The following is a 25,450-nucleotide window of genomic DNA, read 5'->3' as shown; positions in this document are numbered from 1 at the left end:
CTAGGAATAAATATTCAGTTTTCATGACACGAGTTTACTAATGAGGTGTCCTAAGGCTCTGCACTAGGAGTAGCTATTTAATGATTCTGTGAAGTTGCAAAATTTGTGGATAACACGTTTGCTTGAGTTAGCTCAGAATCAAGCAAATAACTTAAGATTTACCCAGCACCAGGGAAATGGGCAACACAATTACAGATGAAATTCACTAATGGCAAGGTAATGCTTATGGGGAGAAACAATTTGAACTACTTGTACACATTGGTCGAATGCATAGTAGTGGAAGCGCTGTGTGCCAAGTTCATGGGGCTTTTGACTTAGAGATGTACTCCAATCAGCTGTTACCTCAAAGTAACTATGAAGGCTCGTTTCAGCAAAAAGAATAGGAGTACTTGTGGCACCTTAGAGGCTAACAAATTTATTAGAGTATAAGCTTTCTTGGGTTACAGCCCACTTCATCCGATGCATAGAATGGAACATATAGTAAGAAGAAATATAAATATACATACAGATAAGTTGGAAGTTGCCATACAAACTGTGAGAGGCTAATTAGTTAAGATGAGCTATTATCAGCAGAAGAAAAAAACTTTTGTAGTGATAATCAAGATGGCCCATTTAGACAGTTGAAAAGAAGGTGAGAGGATACTTAACTTTAGGGAAATAGATTCAATATGTGTAATGACCCAGCCACTCCCAGTCTCTATTCAAACCCAAGTTAATGGTATCTAGTTTGCATATTAAATTCAAGCTCAGCAGTTTCTCGTTGGAGTCTGTTTTTGAAGCTTTTCTGTTGCAAAATTGCCACCCTTAAATCTTTTACTGAGTGGCCAGAGAGGTTGAAGTGTTCTCCTACGGGTTTTTGAATGTTATGATTCCTGATGTCAGATTTGTGTCCATTTATTCTTTTGCATAGACTGTCCCGTTTGGCCAATGTACATGGCAGAGGGGCATTGCTGGCACATGATGGCATATATCACAGTGATAGATGTGCAGGTGAATGAGCCCCTGATGGCATGGCTAATGTGATTAGGTCCTATTTGATTGATGATTTAACTGGGAATTGGTCCTGCTTTGAGAAGGGGTTGGACTAGATGACCTTCTGGGGTCCCTTCCAACCCTGATATTCTATGATTCTATGATGGTGTCACTTGAATAAATATGTGGACAGAGTTTGCGTCGGGCTTTGTTGCAAGAATAGGTTCCTGGGTTAGTGTTTTTGTTGTGTGGTTTGTGGTTGCTGGAAAATATTTGCTTCAGGTTGGGGGGCTGTCTGTAAGCGAGGACTGGTCTGTCTCCCAAGATCTGTGAGAGTGAGGGATCATTTTTCAGGATAGGTTGTAAATCTTTGATGATGTGCTGGAGGGGTTTTAGTTGGGGGCTGAAGGTGATGGCTAGTGGCAGTCTGTTATTTTCTTTGTTGGGCCTGTCCTGTAGTAGGTGACTTCTGGGTACTCTTCTGGCTCTGTCAATCTGTTTTTCACTTCAGCAGGTAGGTATTGTAGTTTTAAGAATGCTTGATAGAGATCTTGTGTTTGTCTCTGTCTGAGGGATTGGAGCAAACGCGGTTGTATCGTAGAGCTTGGCTGTAGACAATGGATCATGTGATGTGTCCTGGATGGAAACTGGAGGCATGTAGGTAGGAATAGCGGTCAGTAGGTTTCCGGTATAGGGTGGTGTTTATGTGACCATCACTTATTAGTAGAGTAGTGTCCAGGAAATGGACCGCTTGTGTGGATTGGTCTAGGCTGAGGTTGATGGTGGGATGGAAATTGTTGAAATCATGGTGGAATTCCTCAAGAACTTCTTTTCCATGGGTCCAGATGATGAAGAGGTCATCAATGTAGTGCAAGTAGAGTAGGGGCATCAGGGGACGAGAGCTGAGGAAGTGTTGTTCTAAGTCAGCCATAAAAATGTTGGCATACTGTGGGGCCATGCGGGTACCCATAGCAGTGCCGCTGATTTGAAGGTATACATTGTCCCCAAATGTAAAATAGTTATGGGTAAGGACAAAGTCACAAAGTTCAGCCATCAGATCATAACATTTTGTATTAGTTTCAAGCTTCCATGTGCTTGATAATCATAGAATATCAGGGTTGGAAGGGACCTCAGGAGGTCATCTGTTTAGTGTCCTTTTTCCATTCACCTGCACATCTATCACTGTGATATATGCCATCATGTGCCAGCAATGCCCCTCTGCCATGTACATTGCCGTGACATTATCGGGGATACTGTTCCTGATGGCTTCTAGTCCATCTTTGTGTGGAATGTTGGTGTAGAGGGCTTCTACATCCCCAGTGGCCAGGATGGTGTTTTCAGGAAACTACACCGATGGATTGTAGTTTCCTCAGGAAGTCAGTGGTGTCTCGAAGATAGCTGGGAGTGCTGGTAGTGTAGGGCCTGAAGAGGGAGTCTACATAGCCAGACAATCCTGCTGTCAGGGTGCCAATGCCTGAGATGATGGGGCATCCAGGATTTCCAGGTTTATGGATCTTGGGAAGCAGATAGAATACCGCTGGTCAGGGTTCCAGGAGTGTGTCTGCACAGATCTGTTCCTGTGCTTTTTCAGGGAGTTTCTTGAGCAGATGGTGCAGTTTCTTTTGGTAATCCTCAGTGGGATCAGAGGATAATGGCCTGTAGAATGTGGAGTTAGAGAGCTGCCTAGCAGCCTCTTGTTCATATTCCAACTTATTCATGATGACGACAGCACCTCCTTTGTCAGCCTTTTTGATTATGATGTCAGAGGTGTTCCTGAGGCTGTGGATGGCATTGTGTTCAGCACGGCTGAGGTTATGAGGCAAGTGATGCTGCTTTTCCACAATTTCAGCCTGTGCACGTTGACGGAAGCAATTTATGTAGAAGTCCAGTCTGTTGTTTCGACCTTCAGGAGGAGTCCACACAGAATCCTTCTTTTTGTAGTGGTGGTAGGAAGAAGGATTCTGTGGGTTAGTATGTTGTTCAGAGGTGTGTTGGAAATATTCTTTGAGTTGGAGACGTTGAAAGTAGGATTCTAGGTCACCATAGAACTGTATCATGTTCGTGGGGGTGGAGGGGCAGAAAGAGAGGCCCCGAGATAGGACAGACTCTTCTGCCGGGCTAAGAGTATAGCTGGAAAGATTAACAATATTGTTGGGTGGGTTAAGGGAACTACTGTTGTGGCTCCTTGTGGCATGTAGCAGTTTAGATAGTTTAGTGTCCTTTTTCCTTTGTAGAGAAGCAAAAAGTTTGTGTTGTAAATGGCTTGTCTAGTTTTTGTAAAACTTATACTGGTATGAATATATCTTCTGAGTGAAGGAGGGCAGCCACCATTTTGTAATACATGATCACAAATTAGATCCATTTTGAATTCTGGGCTACTGGTGGATGCCAGGAGCTGCCATGGTCAACTGCAAATTATTTTTGGGCTGATGAAAAGTGTGACCTTTTCCCTCTGATGTAACCCTTATCAGTGTTAGGCATGCTTTTGTTGTTTAGTTTGTTTTGTTGTAATGTGCCTTATAGGGGATTGCCCACACAGATCACATAGAATCATAGAATATCAGGGTCGGAAGGGACCTCAGGAGGTCATCTAGTCCAACCCCCTGCTCAAAAGCAGGACCCATCCCCAATTAAATCATCCCACTGGGATGATTTAATTGGGGATGGGTCCTGCTTTTGAGCAGGGGGTTGGACTAGATGACCTCCTGAGGTCCCTTCCGACCCTGATATTCTATGATTATCAAGCACATGGAAGCTTGAAACTAATACAAAATGTTATGATCTGTTTATAAAGAGAGTCTTCGGACTGGGAATACATCACATGGTGCTCCAGCATCTGCAATGGCTAACCAATAAATAATAGATACTGGCAGATAAAACAAACCCTCTGCGAACAAAACATTACCAGTCCTCAGCCCCATTTCTCCCCAGATATCTTGGTGATGAGTCTTGTGCCACAGGCAAAGGCTAACAGATCTGAGATAGTGTGTGTGTGCTTTTCTCCCTCTCTGCAATTCAGCCATATTTGATGTCAGCAATGTGTTGGAGCTCCCTTGTTATAAATGAGGAGGCTGCCGCAAGACATTCTCAGCTTTTGAATTCCCTCCCGTCTTGTACACTGTATCTCGGCGATGTTAGCCTTTAGCCACGGCACAAGGCTGCTCTTCTCTCCCAGACATCTGGGGAGAAACTGAGTTGAGGATTGGAGAAGTTTTGTTTGCTGCGGGGTTGTTTTACCTACCAGAATGTATTTATTTACGTTGCAACAGCACCCAGAGGCTTTGCACAGGATGGAGTCCCGATTGTGCTAGGTGCTACATGAATACCTGTTCACTGCCCAGAAAAGTTCACCCAATCTAAGAAATTTACACTGGTGAGAGCAGTGTATTGTATAGTTTGGTGAAATTAAATTCCATCCAGATGTCCAGGGCCCGGGAGGCTGCCTCATCATCATTCTGTAGATATGAAAAAATCAAATTCTAACACGACACTGTATAAGAATAATAAGCTTCCGTGGCAATGTAGAAAGTCACTTTTTACTCTTTCAAGGATCACACTACGATTTTTAGGAAGAGAGGTGGACACTATTCATAATATCAGATGCTGCTTTACTGACTGCACACAATGTTGTATCTTTTTTTTTGGTTCATGAATGACCTTATGTTAAAGAGATCAAAGTGTGGGAAGAGCACCCATGCAGAGAATGTGCATTTAGGAGGAATTTCAGGTTCTGGTGGTGATCAAGCATGTTTTAGAGGTGATGTTCTTGTCTCTTGTAGGAAGAAATGCGTGCACATGAACCCCAAAGGTTTATGATGGCTAATATTATCCAATCCATTTGGCACAGAAATGCTGGTCTTGGAGAAGACTCCACAATTCTCCTGCTCTAAATTAAGAGCAATGAAAACTGTTGGAGAGGAACAGGAAAAAGATTCAGGTCATAGTGTGAAAAGAGGATCATCCACAGACTATGGGAATTTTAAATACACTACAATCTTCCTTTTATATTAGCATGTACCCCAAAAGTTTTAAGTGTTAGAAAAAAAGTTAAGTTAACCAGATCTTTTTCTAAAAGTTGTGTAGCTCCATTTATTTCAGTTGAACTATGCTGACTGACACTTGCTGAGAATCTGGTTCTTAATGTTAGACTGAAGAAAAACTAAAATGTTTTCCAACTTCAGACAAAGAGGAATTTTAGTTTAACTCCTTTAAACTGTATTCCTGGCTTCAGACTTCATTACAGCTCATTGTATAAATTGTGGAATATGGTCTCTGACTCATAGTGAAAAATTGGCAGGTGGCAATTTCTCAGCTACAGCTTCTAAAGTATCAAAAATAGAAAGTTGGGGCTTAATAGAAAACCACTGGGAGGGAAATTCTGGTATCTTTTTGAAAAAGAAGCAAAAGCATAAAGGATTTTATGGATTAAGCTTTTGTGGAAATTAAGTGATCTATCCAAAATGAGATTCCTAAAGCTAAGTCCATATAGCTAAGGAAATGATGTACTATATCTATCTATATTTTTAAGAGGATGCAAGTAACTGAAGATTAAAAAGTGCAATTTCCCTGCTTACATAGTATCATAGCAGTGCATTATGCACTAAACATATGAACTCTTGACTAGATGGAATGGGATAAACTGAAGCTCAAATTCTTAGCCTCCTTTTAGGAGGCCCTAGAAGACCAATTGTGTCAGCTCTTTCTGCTACTGGTGATCTCTGCACAGTGAATACCTGTATTTTGAGAAAGCAAATACAATTGGTAGCCACTATAAATCAGCCAAACTCATGGAAATAACAAAATTAATGGAATTTTATTGACAACTTGAAGTTGCATGTAACTTGTGTAGCTCAGTAGAAGCAAGTTTCAGTTTAGTTTATCAAAATACTTCAGTTTTCCAGCTGGATCTGGGATTATCTGTGTGAGAAAGAAAGTGAAAGTGTTGGTCTAAAAACAAAAGGAACAAATATTATCTACTTCATATTCTGGCATTAATGGTCACAAACTACATCGAGAAATTACCTTTCACCTGTTCATATCTAAGGTTACTGCTTATCTTTAATGAACACTAAACAGTGGAGGGCAGTAGGAAGTGGAGTTCGAGAAAGAAACAGAGTCTGCCTGGTTGAAAGAATGTACTCTACTCTGATTTTCCCCATAAATGAACTTAGAATTGTTTCCATAAATTAACATCTGTACTCAAGTGCCTCAGAGTTTACTTACAGCTCTTGTCTTGGCCACCACGCTCTCATGGCATCTTCGGGTTTGATCTAATTAAATCAAACACATTTAGAAGGCATGGCTACAGATGTTAATATATTCTGAAGAGTGCTTTGCAGAACTATTCTGCTGTTTAAGTGCACTACAGCTTTTGCACAGAAAGCAGAGAGAACTTATTTGTATTTACGTCAGTGCTATACATTTATTCGGGCCTGATATTCTCAGCAATGAGTCAGTTGTCAGCAACAGGCGTACAGAAACAGCAGATGCTATAAAGTAGTAATCTATTACTGCTATCAACGGGTCTCCCTTTTATTAAGTGTATTCATAGGCTTGACCCTTCTCAGAACGGGAAATCGCTCACTTGTCAGCTGCTAATGGACAAATTATTCTGTTTAGCCAGGGTAGTGGAATGCATGATTTCCAATGCCACACATATGCCATCCTATAACCTGCTTTCACCATAAAATCTGAAGAGCCAGTTTTCCCCACTAAGACAAATCTCAACTAGCCCATGAATGTAATTCTCAGCGTCTGCTTGTTTCGCACTGTAATACAGAGGTCTGCTGCTCTGCAGCAAAGCTAGCCACTTCAATGTTGCCAGTTGCAACTTTTACTAGAGATTATACAGACCCTTTGGCTCTCTGCATGCACTGTTTGAGATCCTGTATGTAGATACAATTTAGGGACTGTCTTTTAATGTGTGTCAGTACAGTGACTACCGCAATGGGACCTTGAACTTGGCTGGAAACTCCAGAAGCTACCAGAACACAGTTTATTAATAATGCTATATCAGTTAAAATCACTTGCATCCTATTGACATTCTGAAAATTGTATTGTTTATAAATAAGCCCATTGTCTGTATGAACGAACACATTTCATGGCCCTGCCAAAATGTGGTATTTGCTGCTGTCATGTATTCATCTCAAGGAAAGGTGCAGAGACCACTTCAATTTTTTGCTGCTACTGAAACCTTTTAGAATTTCTTTCAAGGCATCTTTTATTTTTATTTTAATTTTTTTTACAAATGCTGTTTGTGCCAACAGCTGAAACAAGCAACAGCAGAAAAAAGGGCAGCTTCCAATAAATGCCAATGATGTAATATTGTAGCTGGCAACCTTCTGTAGCCCAGTTTCTTAGGGCATGCTTACATGTACACCGCTGTAGCGGCGCTGATGTACCGGCACGTCTGGTGAAGTTGCTCTATGCCGACAGGAAAGAGCTCTCCCATTGGAATAATAAAACCACCCCCGTGAACGGCATAACCTCTCCTGCGGACAAAGTGCTGTGCACACAAGCGCTTATGTCGCGCAGGGGGGGTGGTTTATTAACACCACATGAGTGACACATTACGCCAACACAAGATGTGTGTGTAGACATAGCCTTAGAAAAATATTTTCTTTGTTCTATTGGGGCCTGATTTAACGTACACTGAATTCAGTTGCTCCAGTGGGCATTGAACTGGGCCCTTGCTCTTTGGCTCATAATCTTGTTAGTGTGAAGAAACAAAAGAAGAGATACTGTGCTGCAAAATGCATTCCATTTTACAATTCTAATAGTGGTAGGGTGCTTTGCCCAAATGTGGGCAATTATACATCGCCTGAGAAGTGAGATTATTTATACTGAGGAACTGCCTAGGAACCCCAATCAAGGATCAAGTCTCCATTATGTTAGGCACTGTACAGGTAAGACATAGAGAAGATAGCCCCTTCCTCAGGGAACTTCCAACTCTCTCTTGACCTGTGTTGCAGGATGGGAGGGAAATTCTCCCTCTAGTTAACTTGCTGGTGCTTGAGGTTTTGATCATACATTGGAAAGTTGACGGAGAAGGAAACTCCTGATGTGAAAAGATTAGCTTTTTTCCTGCATGAAAAAATGCAATACTGCAAACATGATATACTGTAATAAATCACTCAAAATTCCAATGACAACAGATTAAGAACTTATAAAAATATCACAATGCACAGGGCCTGATATTGTGCTTCCATTCAAATTAATGAGAATTTTGCTTTTGCCTTCAGTGGAGATAGGATTGGGTCCCTCATTTTATTTAATCATGCAAAATAACGAATGTATGCTGAATATAAATACGGACTTACTGTTTCACTGCCAGGTTTCCAACCAGCAGGGCAAACTGGAAAAAAAAGCAAAAATGAAATTAACTTAGTAGAAAAGAAATTATTGTTCTCATTTATTTGGGTTTCTGGCCATTCTCTTGAAAAACTAATCTCTGAATTTTAAGAAATATAACAAGAAGGTGCCACATGTAAACATCTGCAAATATGTTACGTGCTTATTCATCAGACAGTATCCCTAAAACATTCATATTGACACTACTAGCAGGGCAGGTGGATTGTTCCGTTCACTAAAAAAATCCTTGCTTGGTAGAGTATGTTTTGATTTCACTGTTTACTGTCTACTTGTCAATTTACTGGCAAAGGAATAGTACCTCCCGTTCTGAAGATGAATCCCTATTCCACGAGGACATATGGCGCCAAGATAAGAGCAACAATTCCATCAGGTGGAAATGGAGACAGGTATAACTTTCTTTAGAACTAATGCCAGGAGGCAAGCAGTACTGTGGCAATGAAGAAAAATTAAAGCTCTGTCAAGCAAGCAACTGTTTTGTTTGATACCCTGCTTAGGAAGTCAAAGGATTAGGGTGATCAAAATAAAAATTTGCCATTCCTGCAATTGCTCAGTTGTTCACGTACAACCTAGGTGAGACACTTTAGGAGACCAGGGAGCTGATCCTGCAACTTCATATGGTTGGGCGGACCTTGTGCCCAGGCAGACTTGCATTGGCTTCCATGAGGCTCCAGGATCTGCCTGCACGGCTGGGATTACGCAACAGTAGCACAGGCATTTTATCCCCTGCAGACAGAGCTGCCAGCTGAAGTGTGGTGAACATAATAAAAACCTTGGAGGATTCTTCATCCTAGCCTTTGCGCAGAGTCCAATGAACTAGATATGTACTGCCACAGAAATCCAGCAAAACCCAACAGGATTCCACGTGCCTCACAGGGAGAGTCCAGTATTGCGTAAGGTGAGATATAGCTTTATTTGAAGCTGAACCAAAAGGACTTTATCTCCTTCATGAAAACGGTCATTGCTTTTAAGTATCAGAATTTGTTTTTTTTCCAATTCTGAATTGCGAAATAGAGCTGTTCATACAGATAATGTTACATTACATGCTAACATGTTTCAAACTGCACTACGTTAAAGCACACGAGGGAACCTGGCAGGCGCACCATCAGGATCTACGCAGACCAGTTGATGTGCCACACATTACTGCGCTTCAGAAAGCACACCCTTACAGTGTGCATCACCGCGCCCTGTAGACAACCCTAGAACGAATTGCAGCTGTGTCACTTTCCATAGGTTTGCTTTTAAACACCAACACTTTAAATTGAGAGCAGGAAGATTAGCCAGCTGACTACATGAGTTAATTATTAAAGTTGAATAGCTTACTGTGGGCCAAATCCTCAGCTGGTGTAATTTGGCACAGCTCCCTGAAGTCAAGGTAAAAAGCTGAAGTCAATGGAGCTATGCCAGTTTACACCAGCTAAGAATAATTTACTTTAAGAGAAGAGGTAGGAATATGCAGTCTTCATTACACTGGGCACCGAACCCAACCCCATTTTCGGGGATGCTTTTCACTGACTCGAAGTACTGTATCTATTTTGTGACACCAGCCCCCTCCAAAAAAACAACCCCAACCAAAACAAAAAAACCCCAACCAAACATTAAGATTACACTAGCAGTGCCTCTTGAATCAGCTGCAGATTGTCCAAATGTATTAAAATACTGAGCCCGATTCTTCACTGCCTCATACTTTGTGCAGTTGCTTATGCTTATGAGTGGAAAATGAGTGTAAATGCTACTGTTTTGATTTAATAATGTTACAACCACTTTGCATTCTCTTTGGACACTACACTAAGTGCAAGGCAGGGCAGAAGCAGGTCCATTGAATCTTGAATGAGGGGAACAAAAAACTTTGCACAATAACAGCCACGAAGCTATCAAATGTTGTGGTATGCCTTGCTCCCTAATAGCTAAAAATACACCTCCCAAACTAAATAAAACCTCAGCATAATTCCCATTGCCAAAATACTGAAAACAGGCACCTTCTCCATGTTTGTCAGTGTACTGGAATGCTTGTACTAGACGAAGTGTTTCATCCACTGATCTGCCGACAGGAAGGTCATTCATTGTTATCTGTCGAAGGACCCTCTTATCATCAATAATGAAAAGGCCTCTGCAAAAACATGGAATTTTTCTTTTAGATATAAACCAAATTATATTGATCTCTATTATGCTCTATTGTGGTGTCCAGATATTGCAGCATGCCTACTCGAGATCAGCAGTGACTGGATCTCTCCAAGCACTACACAAGCAAGTTAAGTGCAGGTTCTGTGTTAACTTTTAATTTCCTTTGCAACTCCCTTCGCATTACTTTCTCATTCATAATGCACCCAGAATATTAAGGATCTAACCTCCCCCACCTCTGGAGTCCTTCAATATCAGCCTCTTTTATAGGAGGTGCTTTTCATCGACACAAACAACTCCATCTCTCATTGAAAGTGCTCTCAATTTGCAGTGCTCTCAGATCTTGCTGTGATCTAGGTAAGGTCAAGTCAGAATTAAGAAAGCAGTAACAACGTAAGAATGGCCAAACTGGTCAGACCAAGGGTCCATCTAGCCCAGTATCCTGTCTTCTGACAGCTGCCAATGCCAAATGCTTCAGAAAGAATGAAAAGAACAGGCACTCATCGAGTGATCCATCCCATTGTCCACGCCTAGCTTGTGGCAATCAAAGCAGGCAGTTGCATCCCTGAGCATCTTGGCTAATAGCTATTGATGGACCTAATCTCCATGAACTTTTCTAGTTTTTTTTTTTAAACCCAGTTATAGTTTTGGCCTTCACAACATACACTGACAAGGAGTTCCACAGGTTGACACTGCATTGTGTGAAGAAGTACTTCCTTTTGTTTGTTTTAAACCTGCTGCCTATTAATTTCATTGGGTGAACCCTGGTTCTCGTGTTAGGAGAAGGAGTAAATAACACTTTTTCTCCACACCAGTCACGATTTTAGACCTCTATCATATCCCCTTAGTTGTCTCTTTTCCAAGCTGAAAAGTGCCAGACTTTTTAATCTCTCCTCATGTGGAAGCTGTTCCATACCCCTCATAATTTTTGTAGCCCTTTTCTGTACCTTTTTCAATTCCAACATATCTCTTTTGAGATGGGGTGACTAGCACTGTATGCAGTATTCAAGGTGTGGGTGTACCCTGGATTTATACAGTAGCATTATAATATTTTCTGTCATTTTATCTATCCCTTTCCTAATGGTTCCTAACATTGTTGGCTATTTTTGACTGCTGCTGCATACAGAGTGGATGTTTTCAGAGAACTATCCACAATAACTCCAAGATCTTTTTCTTGAGTGGTAACAGCTAATTTAGACCCCATCATTTTATATGTATAGCTGGGATTATGCTTTCCAATGTGCATGACCTTGGACTTACCAACACTGAATTTCATCTGGCATTTTGTTGCCCAGTTTTGTGAGATCCCTTTGAAACTCTTCACAGTCTGCTTTGGGCTCAACTATCTTGAGTAGTTTTGAATTGCTGCAAATTTTTCTACCTTACTGTTTACCTTTTTTCCACATCATTTATGAATATGTTGAACAGCACTGGTCCCAGTACATATCCCTGGGGGACACCACTATTTACATCTCTCCATTCTAAAAACTAACCATTTATTCCAACCCTTTGTTTTTTGTCTTTTAACCAGTTACTGATCCATGAGATTACCTCCTTCCTTCTTATCCCATAATTGCTTACTTTAAGAGCCTTTGAGGAGGGATCTTGTCAAAGGCTTTCTGAAAGTTCAAGTACACAAGATTGCATCTTTCTGTGGTGATATGATGATGCTTAAGAACTTTTTTTATATGCACTTTAAGATTTTAGACTTCATATGGAAGTCTTGAACACTATTTACCCTTAACTATACTGCTTGATAAGTAGATCACTGACATTAAACGGTGAATTGTATAAATGAGACCCTAACAGCCTTTAGAATGTATGTGCTAAGAGCTAGTTGCACGGTCCTCAGTAAAAAAATTACAATGATAAACCAAAAGCACTTGTTACACTTAAATATCTAGACCTGGTAAGATAATGCCCGCTCAGTGTTTACAGCATGGTATTAAAGAAATGTACAGACTTGGTCCACCTAGGTCAGTTTCCTGTCTCTGACAATGGTCAGAAGCAGATGCTTCAGGGGGAGGTTTCTGTCTCACAGTTGGCAGATGTGGGATAATTTGCTCTACATTAATTCCTATAATATTTAAGGACTGATTTTAAACCCTGAAGCATGAGATACAGTATCCCTCCAAATTTTTTAGTACTAACTATAACAATGCTGGATATTCTTGACATCCATAGACATATCTAATCACTTTTTACATGTTGCGAATGACTTGCTCTGGCAATGAGTTCCAGCTTTGTATGGTGTGAAAAAGTATTGCCTTATGTCAGTTTCTGAATTTGCTACCTTCTAATTTCACTGGATGTTCCCTTGGTCTTTTTATGAGGCAAGGAGAAAGTTCCTGACCTACCCTCTCTCTACCATTAATTATTTTATATACTTTGAAAGTGTCCTCTCTTATTCTTCTCCTATCTGAAGTAAATACCACCAGTCTTTTCAGTCTCTCTTCAAAGCAGATGTTTCCCATGCTGTTGCTCATTCTCATCTCCCTTTGCTGAAGCCCCTCTAATTCAACAATTTCCTCTTTGAGATGGGGTGATCAGTTCTGCACTAAGTACTCCAGACTGCACCATTTATTTACATAATGGCATATTATTTTCCTTCCTATTCCTTATGCATCCTAATATCTTGTTTACTTTTTTGAATGCAGTTGTACACTTAACAGAGGTCACTGTGATGCCCAGGGCTCTTTCCTGAGTTGTTACAGTTGATTTAGAACCTTTGTAAGGTGTATGAATAGTTACTTTGCATTTATTGACACTGAATTTTATTTGCCATTATGTTGGCCACTCACCTTGCTTGGTTAGGACTCTCAATCTCCTCACAGCCTTCTCTGATTTTGACAAACCTAAATAACTATCACTTGAAAATTCTGCTACCTTTACAGAGCATTAAAAAACACTGGACCAAGTATAAAACCTTGAAGAACCCCACCGCTAACCTTTTGATATAATGAAAATTGACTATTTAATCCTAGTTTCTGCAGCTATAGTAAGAGCATTTCAAAATTAGACTTTCAAAACACAAGCCCACTTAAGTTTCACTTTCTTCTAAGCCAGGGGTCAGCAAACTTCGGCACATGGCCCGTCAGGGTAATCCACTGGTGGGCCACGAGACATTTTGTTTATGTTGACTGTCCGCAGACACGGCACCCCACAACTCCCAGTGGCCACAGTTTGCCGTTCCCGGTGAATGAGAATGGGGAAGTGGTGGCCAGCACATCCCTGTGGTCCACTGCTTCCCGCAGCTCCCGTTGGCTGGGAACGGCGAACTGCGGCCACTTGGAGCTGCAGGGGGCCGTGCCGTGCCTGCGGACGGTCAATGTAAACAAAATGTCTTGCAGCTCGCCAGCGGATTACCCTGATGGGCCGTGTGCTGAAGGTTGCTGACCCTTGTTCTATGCATTAGCTAATCAGACATAAATATTTAAGTAGGACCTTTCTCCTTCCAAGTCCACCTTCTTTACCTATTTACTGCAGCAAAGATACATTTCTGAATTTGCGACATTGTCCAGATAGGAGATCTAATGTCAAAAAAACACATGATGTTTTCACTATAGGATCAGATAACTGCAGTGTAAGGGAGACAGATCTGTTTCAAGCATGAGTATCTGTAGTATTAACAAAGAACACTAAAAATGAATGGGCAAGAAATAGTACTGTATCAAACAATGCCACAACTACCACTAGACAAGATGTACACCTGTGATCAGCAGCAAGATGGTCAATAAAAACATCTGACAGACAGTTCTTTGCCAAATCTTGAGTTCATCGTTCAGTTTCTCCTAATAAGTCACTAAGTAATGGAGGAAAAAAACAGAACTGGGAGTTCAGATTCTGGAAGGATAAAGCGTTTCAGTTCACCTTTAAAAAAAAAAATCAGAATTTAACTCTGAGATTTAAATTAAGAAATAATTCCTTGTGGACTAAGAGCTTTAATATACAATTTCAGCTAAGTTGTCAACAGTCGGTGGAAAAAATGCCTCTATAAATGATATGCTGACTTCCGAACGGGAAGCTTAAATGGCTGTTTTTTAACCCCATGTGGCTTATAGCATTCTGAAAATTTTCCTTCCTACTCATTTCCCCCCCCTTCATGCATGTTCATTTGGTTTGCTATTGTATATCTTCGACTGTTGATCTTTCTTTTTAAGAAAAGTACTTTATCCACATAAATAGACCCATTATATGTTAAGATACTAACTACTGTGATGAACACAGAATATAACTAAATAATATGAGAGAAAAGTGCCAATACTGAGTGCCCCTTTAAATGGAACTGGTAAATGCACTGCTATAACAAGACAGAATGCACCATAATGGTATGTAGTACCTAAGTGTGTGCCCTTGGTCCTCTAGATATACTCCATAATCCTTTGAAATCTGGTGTGTCAAATCTGAAAGAAGTGGGATCTTCATTGGTCCAAGTCCTCCTTGTTTTCGTGGAGTATTAATCCTTTGGCAAACAAAAGAGATGCACATTTATTCTTCAGAGAGATTTTTATTCCACCTACAAATACCTCATGCAACTTTTCTGCAGAAGGAATAGCTGTTTTTCTTTTTTCTACTCATTTGCTCCAACCTGCTTCCTACACTCCTTCAATGTGTCCATTTATAGTTGCCTTACTCTCCTCTTCATACCTCCTTCTATGCTTCATTTACACTTGAAACACCCTCCTTCTCTCTTTGTGGCCCAACTACCCTGTCTTTCTTCCAAATCCCACAATTAAAAACCCAAGGAAGATTTTTTGGGGTATTAATCCACCAATAGAACAACTGATCATAAAGTTGGACAAATAATTTGTAATGAACAATTTATTCTAATGGTAACACCAAAGTTATCATTTTTACTTTGACACCTTCAACAATAAACTTTATTTTGGAATTTCTTACCATTAGTTTTATTACTTACCACTTTTTATGCAACATAGCAACACACCTCACACCTTATCATTCAATATTTACTTGACAATATTAGTGCATCAGACAGAGTATGTGAATTTGTGGAAGCAACCCATAATCTAATATGTATCCACCAATAATTTCCTATAAAAGACACATGGGTAGGCTACATACCATGCTAAGTGAGTGAACTGTGAGTCAACAGAACATGCTACCACTTCAGTGTTTATTGCTCTGAATTCTTCAATTCTGTCACTGAAGGCGATAATTTCAGTTGGACACACAAATGTGCTAAAAAATTGAAAACAAAGTAAATTCAGAATTCTCAGAATATCCAGGGAGTGATTTCTCAGTTAGCTCAATACATAGCTAAATTTGTTTCTATAGAGAAGCTAGATATTGTTTGCAGTATATAAAATAGAAAAATTGTGAATTACTTATCACAACTATTTTGTTTTTATTTACAGATAGAATCCAATATATACAATTAAAATAATTTACACTTTACAAAGTAACTGCGTTCCTAACAGCATTCATAAATATGTTCACAGATGGATTATCTATCTTCAAACCCTGTGTAAGTGGTTTGTGAATAATAAGTTTGAAAATGCAGTCAGTGCTGACTTAGTAATATTACAACTTACAGTTTAGCTACATGTACAATTATTCACCATTTAAAACTGTACAGGAATTACTGGATTAAAGTATGACACACCAAATTGCAGAGAAACAGCTGTCATGATTTCCTGGAAACTAGTAATGCAAGTTGTAGCTATTTTGCATTTGACTTCTTCCTGCTTCTTCTAGGCACAAAATTACACTTTAAATCACAATTGTTCAAGCTTTGAGGCTAGGAGGAAAATAAACCATGATTCCAATTATTTTCACTATCAAAGCAGCTACCTGTCTCTACTACTTACCCTTTTTTTGTAAAGTGCTTTGAGTTCTACAGATGAAAAGTGCTATATGCATTATTAATATTATTAGTTTACTGTATGTTTTGTTCCTCATTTCAAGAAAACAAGGGGCCTGATTCTCCTCTCATTACACTGGTATAAATCAGGAGTAATTCCATTGACTGCAGTGGAGTTATGATAGTGTAATGAAAGGAAAGTCCATCCAATAATTTAACTTAAATGTATCCCATGACATCCTTGAAAGCCTGTAAGAGGAAATCAGTCTCCCTCAAAATATCTTCCAAAGCATACGAAGTGAAGAGATAAGAGATAATGTTGCTGTTCCCTGTATTCATTTTCCATTTGGGGCAATGAGTTGTATGGTAGCAAGGAATGTAAACATTGCCCAGGAAAATGTTACAGACCTACAAAATGTCAAGTGCAGTTGCAATCAACATCTTAATGTTTCCTGACTCTAAACAACACACTTCCAAAATTTGGGAAGGGTGGGTGGGGGAGGGGGAGGAGATGGGAGTATATATCTTGGTATGTCTGCATCAGTTTTACTTACAAGTCAAGAGGGTAGAAGAAGAAGACAAGATATTTTCCTTGATAATCTGTTAATTTCAGCTCTTTAAATTCGCCATTGATTACTGCTGTTCCTTCCCAATAAGGTGCTGGCTTGGAAACTAGAAACATAAAATACAGATCTAAATTGAAGAATAAAGCGAAGCATGTGTACATAAATGAGGTTGTTCAGCAGGTACACATGTCCAAGGACAGTTTTCTCTCTGGATGGATATCTGTGGTTCCTTACAGTGAAAAACACTTTGTAGGACATGATTTACACAATCAAACTTTATTAATTCATTATTAATTTCAACCTTTCACAGGAGGAAAGCACACCACACTGGGGTCATGCTGTGTTTAAAAAAAAAATGTACATTTCAAGATGCATCAAATGCACATAACTCAACAGATTTGTGTTCACAAATTTCTGAACCATTTGAAATATTGCCAAGGATAAGGCTTCATGATAGAAAACGCTGCACACACCTACCATGACCCCCTTAACACATTACAAGTTTACTACAGGCTGATGACAGCTCATAAATTAGGATGTTGATTTGCATTGAATGATGTATGGTTACTGAGTTATAGACTTCAGTAAATTCTATTTTTCTATAAATAACTTATGTGCCATGAGTAAAGAGTGGTTCAATTTCACATTATTTTTACTCCTTAGCAAAAAGGTTTTCTAAAATTTAATTCTGCAGGAAATACGTGACAGATGATGTGTTCATGGCACAAATGCTTAAAATATGTAGGTTGTCTGCTACTGCAACCCACCTATAAATTAAATCAGTGGTTATTGCACAAAAATATTCGGACTACACAGCGGAAAAAGATTAAGGATATGTCTACACAAGCACCTTTGTCGGTATAACTTATGTTGCTCGGGGTGTGAAAAAACACCCCACTGAGCGACATAAGTTACACCGACAGAAGCACCGGTGTGGACAGCATTATGTCCTGACAACATAGCTACCACCACTCATTTGAGGTGGTTCAATTATGTTGACGGGAGAGCTCTCTCCCGTCAGCATAGATCAGCTACACAAGCGATCTTACAGTGGCACAGCTGCATTGGTACAGCTGTGCTGCTGTAAACTTGGTAGTTTAGACAGGGCCTAAACGTTGACAATAATTGCTGTTGACAATAATTGTCTAATATTAATCAGCTTGACATTTTAGTCACGTTTAAATACCTTCCGTTTGATACTGGATCACCAACATACTGTCCTCAGGCATGGAATACTCAGCGTTATGTGCTTTGATATTGAGTTATGCGATTTGATACTTCAGCAGCATTTGTCAATATCAAAGCAGTACTGAAGTAGCATTTGTCAATATCAAAACACATAAGGCTGAGCATGCCATGCCTGAGGGCAGTGTGTTGGTGATCCAGTATCAAACTGAAGGTATTTAAACATGACTGAAATGTCAAGCATATATTGCTGGGTAAGTTATTAAACGGCTCAAAGCAATGTTTGGAATGGATTTAAAGGAGAACGGTAGCATGCTGATTAATATTAGACAATTATTGTCAACAGCACAGTAACTATTATAAGTTTGTATGCAGTGTTGTAGCCCTGTTGTGGTCCCAGGATATTAGAGAGACAAAGTGGGTGAGGTAATATCTTTTATTGGACAAATTTCTGTTGGTGAGAGACACAAGCATTAGAGCTTACACAGAGCTCTTCTTCAGGTCTACACTACAAATTTACATTAGTGCACCAATGCAGCACATCTGGGAAAGATGCTCTAAGAGGATGGGAGTGAGCTCTCCTGCTGACATAATGCTGTCTACATGGCAGTGGTGGGCAACCTGCAGCTCGTCAGGGTAATCCACTGGCAGGCCGCCAGATAGTTTGTTTACATTTGCACGGCTGCCCGCAGCTCCCAGTGGCTGCAGTTCACTGTTCCTGGCCAATGGGAGCTGCATGAAGCAAAAGCCAGTACGTCCCTGCGGCTCGCGCCGTTTCCCACAGCTCCCATTGGCCAGGAACAGCAAACCGCGGACACTGGGAACTGCGGGCAGCCCCAAATGTAAACAAACTGTCTGGCGGCACGCCAGTGAATTACCCGGACAGGCCGCAGGTTACCCACCACTGCTACATGGGGTTAAGGTCAGTATAACAACATTGCTCAGAGGTGTGGATTTTTCACGCTCCAAGAGACGTAGTTATACCGAAGTATGTATGTAGTGTAGACCAAGCCTCCAAGAGTCACTGCTAAATACAAGGTGGAACAGATTGAAATGTGTGTTGACTACTTATGCTAAACAAGGGACCACTCAAGATGAATTAGCCCCTTAACACCCCTCCAGTCGTAGGGAGGAAAAGGGGGGGGGGAAAGAATGTTTTAATGAGCCATAAATCCAGTGTCTATATTCAGTCCATGAGTTTTAGGCATGTCTAGACTACAAACTTAAGTTGACCTAATATAGGTTGACTTACAGCCACCACAATAATTACTGCAGTGGTTCATGTCCACACTACCCTTTCTGTTGGTGGTGCACGCATGTCTTCACCAGGAGCACTTCCACTGACTTAAGAGGGGCAATGATGGGGGCTGAGAGCACGGGCTCCCAGCTCTGCATGCCGCTGCCCACCGGAGCCCAGCTGCCCTCTCGGTAGCCTGGTGGGGAGCCAAGAGCCTGGATGACCGGACTCTAGCTGGAGCTCCCCACCCACCCAGGGTGATAGCCCAAGCTGTGAGCTGGGCTTTCTTATCAATTTCACAGCTCCAGCAGGGAATCATGAAATTGACAAGAATGGCAGCCAATGTAAGTAACCCGCAATGTCTACAGGGACACTGTGTCACCCTAACTACACCAACATAAGCCCTACACCTCTCATGGAAGTGGAGGGATTATGTCAGTGTAGTAGAGCACTTACATCGGTGGGAGCAAGACTGTAGTGTAGACACTCATGTAATTAGGTCAATGTAAGGTGCCTTACATCGACCTAACTCTGAGGTGTAGACCAGGCCTATGTGTCTGGCAAAGTTATGAATTTAAGGTCCCAGGCTCATCTTTTGAAGTGATGTATAGTTTTTCTTTGAGGACGAGGACTGATAGTGACCCTGACCTATCAGTCGTCACCCACAAAGGAAAACAGCACAACACTTTCAAAAGATGAGCATGGGACCTTAAATTCATAACTTTGCTAGACATGGACTGAATACGGACACTGGATTTATAGTTTATTACAATAATCCATAATGCTCTTACAACCCCCCTAGCTGCTTTCTCCCTGTCTCCTCCCTCTGATTGGAGAGGTTTGAACAGGCCACTTCACCTTGAGTGGTCCCTTGAAATGTGTGTTTAGCATAAGTAGTTAACAATCTGTTCCACCTTGTCCTCAGTGATACTCAGAGTTAGTTTCCAAGACTTGAATAGCTCTTTGCAAGCTCAAAAGTTTGTCTCTCTCACCAACAGAAGTTGGTCCAATAAAAGATATTACCTCACCCACCTTGCTTTGCTAATAAGAAGACTTGGCAGAGTTTGATTTTTTTTTTTAAATAATTTTGATATCTGCTTAAGCATATTTTTAGATTTTTTTTTTATTTAAACTTTCACAGTTAGAGGAAATTATGAGTGAGGGTGTCACACAACCATGTGACAGCAGATGTTGACAAAAGTTTAACTTTTTGAATTTCAACATCACATACCAAAAATATACTAAGTTAATATCCTTAAATCAAACTCTAAGATCTCAAGCAGCATTTTTCTTACTCTGCCTATCTGTAAATTTGACTTTTACCGACATTTACAGATTAAAAATCAAATCCTTAGTAGCCTTGTTATAAGATATCTACATTAGTAAATGAATAATGGCATTGAAAACTTGTACTGTCTTTTTATTTTTATTAGCACAACCTACAAATTTTGGTACACATACCAAAGTCTTTCTCTAGTAACTTATACTGTACACATTTTTATAAATTACCCATACACACCAACCATCACAAGATGCTTCATTTGACAAGTCTAGTTTATTTTATTTATGATAGCACTTTGCTGTCAGTGTTTTGTAAAATTCTTCACTATGAAACCTGGAGACTTCTCAGTAATACTCTTCTAATGAATCTCTGCAGATAAGAGGGAAGACACTATCTATTTCCAAGTATGGGCAAGCTCTACATTTCTATTTAGAGCTGGTTAGGAATTTTCTGACAAAACATTTTTTGTCAAAATGCTTATTTGTGGAAAACAAAACTGTCCGTGGGAAAGGGTTGGTTTCAATGAATCTCCCGATTCAAATTTTTTCTGAAAACTTTGAAATTTTTGATGTTTCTGAAAAGAAATTTCAGTTTGAAATAACTATATGAAATTTTTGTTAACTTATTCCAAAAGTTAAAGGTTGAAATCTAAACACAATGTTTTGATTGATCAAATTAAACATTTTTTAATTATCTATTTGTGAACATTGGAGATTAACTTTTCGTCCAGATTTAGCATGGGAAAAATGGCACTCTCAAACTTTTGTGGATCAGAAAAACATTTCCTGCCGAGTGTTCTACTGTAGATTAATGTAACTGGGAATCTCACTTGACTACAAAACTTTTGAAAATTTATAGAACAGATGACCATTTTAAAAAGGTGCTAGAAAACCCCCTAACTGTAACTCAAACAAAATTATCTGCCCCTGAATCTTCAGAGTAATCAATTCACATGAGAGCTCTCTGAACATAGCTAACAAAACAAAACAAAACAAATCAGAATCACAAACCAGATTAAATCTAATTTCAGGAGACTTTTAATGCAGCTCACTTTTTGGTCTGATCCTACCATTCTTTTGTACACAGAACACTTACTGAAGCCAGAGTAGTGCACATAGCTCACCAGTCACAGTGTGACCCCTTAGTTCATAAAATATTTTAAATCTTAATGACAACCCCAAAGAATTCCATATATTATTTACATTACTTCCCTTCCCTTATTCTTTACTACTGCTCCTTCAATGAAAACAGCACCTTTGTTAAAGAGTTTCATCTGTTACTCTGCTGCTGATTTCCTTCCCAAGCTCTCCATGGTAGTACAGATGACAACCATGACAAATGATTGTCATCACAAACCAGAGACTTTCAATGGGGAAGGAGGGGAAGAAATGCAAGAATAGATGAAGACTTTCATATGAATATTCACAATAATCTAATAAAACAAGCTATACAAAGTTCAAAATTGAATCTTGAAAAACAGTGTGTCTGATTCAGTTTGTTCTGCAGAGGCCCTCTATTAGGCAGAAATCTGTCCATGTTCATCCATCCTACTACTTGATAACTGAACAAACTCCTCTGAACAAAGCTGAGTCTGTAACAAAATAAGTAACTGAGTAAATATACTTTTCTATTTATTAACTGATAAACAGAAAAGTTATCTAGAGTTGCACTCCAATTATGCCACTGACTTTGGATGGGGTGGATGCTGTGGAGCTCCAGTGAGTTCATTTAGGCTAAGTGTGGCTACAGGAGTGTAGCTACACAAAGCAAGCTACAGAAGCAGAGGTTTAGAACTTCCATAACACAATCTGGGGGTAGGCTGACAAATTCCAGCTGTCTCATGTGCATCATGAGCAACCAAGATATCCAAAAGGATTCCAACATACTGGCACCTAGGACTAAATCTGTAATTTACTCCTATTTAAAGAATCTCCCTTTATTTAAAAAAAGAGTTTAACATGGTCTATATACACTATTTAGTTCTACAGATGGGGTTAATGAGTGGCATATTCCTCACTGCTAGTAGCTGTCCATTGGCATGGTTTTTGATTCCCCAAACAGGCTCCTTTGCTTTTGACAAACTGTATTTTGGTAGAAATGTTAACTTAGAACAGTTATCTATTTACAACGAGAGGAAAAGGCAGAAACTTTGCAAAAACTTGGCCCATGGTACTAAATACCTCCCCCGTGAAAATCATCAAGCAGGATAAATTCTGATCTTCAGATTACTTAAACGCGGCAGTGAGGGAGCTGCTCAGGGCTCTCTACACACTTTAAACCAATAGGCTTTGTCTGACGTGGCTTTCTCCCCCAGCAGCAGCGAACGGTGCATCTGGCTCAGAAAAGCCAACAGGGGGAGCGAAGTGAAGCGCCCACAGTTTAGGATTGCAATCATCCCCCCTCCCCCTCTACACACACACGGGTTGCCACTATACCAGACAAGGTGCACTGTACCCAATAGCTCTGGGTTAGCCCGCCTGGGCCACTTTTGTCCTCCATCGCAAAAAGGGCTCCTCGGGAGGCCGCTTTGCTGCGATAGGGCCTGGGCTGGGGGGCGGGCAGACAAACCCCCTCACAAGCGTTAAGGCAGCGGGGCGCTGGCTGCCCTGCGAGGGAGGGGTCGCCGCCTCCACTGCACAAGTGGAGGGAAACTGAGGCCGGTGGGAAGCCGCAGAGAAACCCGGCCCCACAGCTGGGATCTCTGCCCCTGCCGGGCCCACCAGGGAACCCCACTCCCTCGACCCTTTTCCTGGGGTGTCGGTGTGTGTGTGTTGGGGGGGCGGTGTTAGCCTGTGGCCTTCAGGCGGGCGAAGGGGGACAGGGCAGGAGGGGCGGGCGCTGCAGCGGAAGGGGAGGGGAGGAGGCTGCGGTGGGGAGACGGGGAATTGTTCGGCAACGTCCCTAAGCAGCCCGCCCGCCCGCGCCGCTACCTACTCTTGGCCTGGCTGAGGTGCAGGGAGTGGTCGGAGACGGGCACGCGGGCCGCCTCCCCGGGATAGACCTGCCCCCCCGCGTAGTAATGGCACTTCTCCTCCGCGCGGGCCTGCTCCTGGGCCGCCCCGGGCCCCGCCAGCACCAGCGCCCAGCACAGCGCCAGCCAGCGCCGCGCCGCCTCCATAGCGCCCGAGCAACTGCAGGTCCCGCCCCCCGCGAACAGCCAGAGCCGGGGGCCACCAAGGGGCGGGCGGGCGCGCTGCGCGCGGGGCGGGGCTCTGCCCACGAACACACACGCGCTCCGCCCCTTCACATTGTTCCCTACTTCCCTGCGGCTTCCCCCACACGCCACCCCCGCTCCACGTACACACGCTGCCCCCTTCCCACTGCTTCCCTGACATTGCCCTTCCCTTCTCTTCGCATCCCCTCCCCTTGCCTTCCATCCCATCCAATCCACACACTGCCCCTTCCCACTGCTTCCCTCACACTGCCCTGCCCTTCCTCTCTCCTTCCCTTCCCCTCCCCTCCACACACTGCCCCCTTGCCACTGCTTCCCTCACACTGCCCTTCCTTTCCCTTCGCCTCCCCTTGCCTTCCATCCCATCCCATCCACATACTGCCCCTTCCCACTGCCCTTCCCTTCGCCTCCCCTTCCCTTCCATCCCATACACACACTGTCCCCTTCACACTGTTTCCCTCACACTGCCCTGCCCTTCCCCTCCCCTTCCATATCATCCACACTACCCCATTCCCACTGCTTCCCTCACACTGCCCTCCCCTCCCCTACCCTCCCGTTCCATACCATCCACACACTGCCCCCTTCCCACTGCTTCCCTCACACTGCCCTCCCCTTCCCTACCCTCCCGTTCCATACCATCCACACACTGCCCCCTTCCCACTGCTTCCCTCACACTGCCCTGCCCTTCCCTTCCCTTCCATCCTATACACACACTGCCCCTTCCCACTGCTTCCCTCACACTGCCCTTCCCTTCCCCTCCCCTTCCCTTCCATCCCATGCACACACTGCCCCCTTCCACTGCTTCCTTCACACTTCCCTGCCCTTCCCCTTCCATCCCATACACACACTGCCTCCTTTCCTCTGTTTCCCTCACACTGCCCTGCCCTTCCCCTTCCCCTTCCATCCCATATGCACATTGCCCCCTTTCCACTGCTTCCCTCACACTGACCTCCCCTTCCCCTTCCATCCCATATACACACTGCCCCCTTCCACTGCTTCCTTCACACTGCCCTGCCCTTCCCCTTCCATCCCATACAAACACTGCCTCCTTCCCTCTGCTTCCCTCACACTGCCCTGCCCTTCCCCTTCCCCTTCCCCTTCCCTCCCATATGCACATTGCCCCCTTTCCATTGCTTCCCTCACACTACCCTTCCCTTCCCTTCCCCTTCCATCCCACATGCACACTGCCCCCTTTCCACTGCTTCCCTCACACTACCCTTCCCTTCCCCTTCCATCCCATACACGCACAGCCTCCTTCCCTCTGCTTCCCTCACACTGCCCTCCTCTCCTCACACACCCTGCTACTCCTTTTCATTGCTGCCCTCACTGCCCAGCCCTCCATACCCCATCAACCTCCCCTCCCAACACACATGCACAATAGCCACTCCCACTGCTTCCCCCTGCCTTGCCTTCCCGTCTGCCTCTATCCACTCTTTCCCGACATTGCCCTCCTCTTCCACTATACACACACACAGCCCCTTCCCACTCCTCTCCTACACACTCCCCTCCCCTCCACCACACATGCACTGCCCTCCTCTCCCTCCCACCACACACACAGGCACAGGCTGCCCCCTCTCTTCCTTCCCCTCCAGCTGCTCTCTTTTCTCCTATCCAGTCTCAAATATCAAATGTCCTGAAAAACTTCTATTTCTAGATCCTTGTGCCACCATTGACAGCAGTCAGTGATTCATTTCAATGAGACTTTGTTGGCATGACAGGCTATACA

At 42.2% G+C, this 25,450-nt stretch overlaps 1 protein-coding gene across 2 annotated transcripts; it reads right to left on the bottom strand.

Moving 5' to 3' along the window:
* Window positions 1–5,766: 5,766 nt before the first annotated feature.
* On the bottom strand, window positions 5,767–23,721 carry PRDX4 (peroxiredoxin 4). Of its 2 annotated transcripts, XM_073357372.1 has the most exons (8): window positions 23,487–23,721; window positions 16,837–16,954; window positions 15,544–15,660; window positions 14,801–14,923; window positions 10,320–10,450; window positions 8,292–8,326; window positions 6,196–6,242; window positions 5,767–5,889 (listed from the first exon to the last, which is right to left on the bottom strand). In XM_073357372.1, exons 1-8 carry the CDS (start codon window positions 23,668–23,670, stop codon window positions 5,886–5,888), a joined length of 759 nt encoding a protein of 252 aa, XP_073213473.1. In that variant the 5' UTR covers window positions 23,671–23,721; the 3' UTR covers window positions 5,767–5,885. The 2 variants fall into 2 exon arrangements, with proteins under 2 accessions (XP_073213473.1, XP_073213464.1); XM_073357363.1 differs by lacking the exon at window positions 6,196–6,242 and having other exon boundaries at window positions 23,487–23,720.
* Between the last annotated feature and the right edge of the window lie 1,729 nt (window positions 23,722–25,450).

Source organism: Lepidochelys kempii, chromosome 1 (assembly GCF_965140285.1).
Source record: "Lepidochelys kempii isolate rLepKem1 chromosome 1, rLepKem1.hap1, whole genome shotgun sequence".
Taxonomy (NCBI): Eukaryota; Metazoa; Chordata; order Testudines; family Cheloniidae; genus Lepidochelys; species Lepidochelys kempii.
This window is presented reverse-complemented; position numbering and strand designations above follow the sequence as displayed.

Excerpts from the sequence above, each read along its gene's own strand:
- PRDX4 (XM_073357372.1), bottom strand. The coding sequence starts at position 23,670 with ATGGAGGCGGCGCGGCGCTGGCTGGCGCTGTGCTGGGCGCTGGTGCTG. Across the intron at positions 15,661-16,836 it reads TTCTTCTACCCTCTTGACTT|CACATTTGTGTGTCCAACTG; the intron begins GTAAGTAAAACT and ends TCAATTTTTTAG. Across the intron at positions 10,451-14,800 it reads GACCAAGGGCACACACTTAG|AGGCCTTTTCATTATTGATG; the intron begins GTACTACATACC and ends ATGTTTTTGCAG.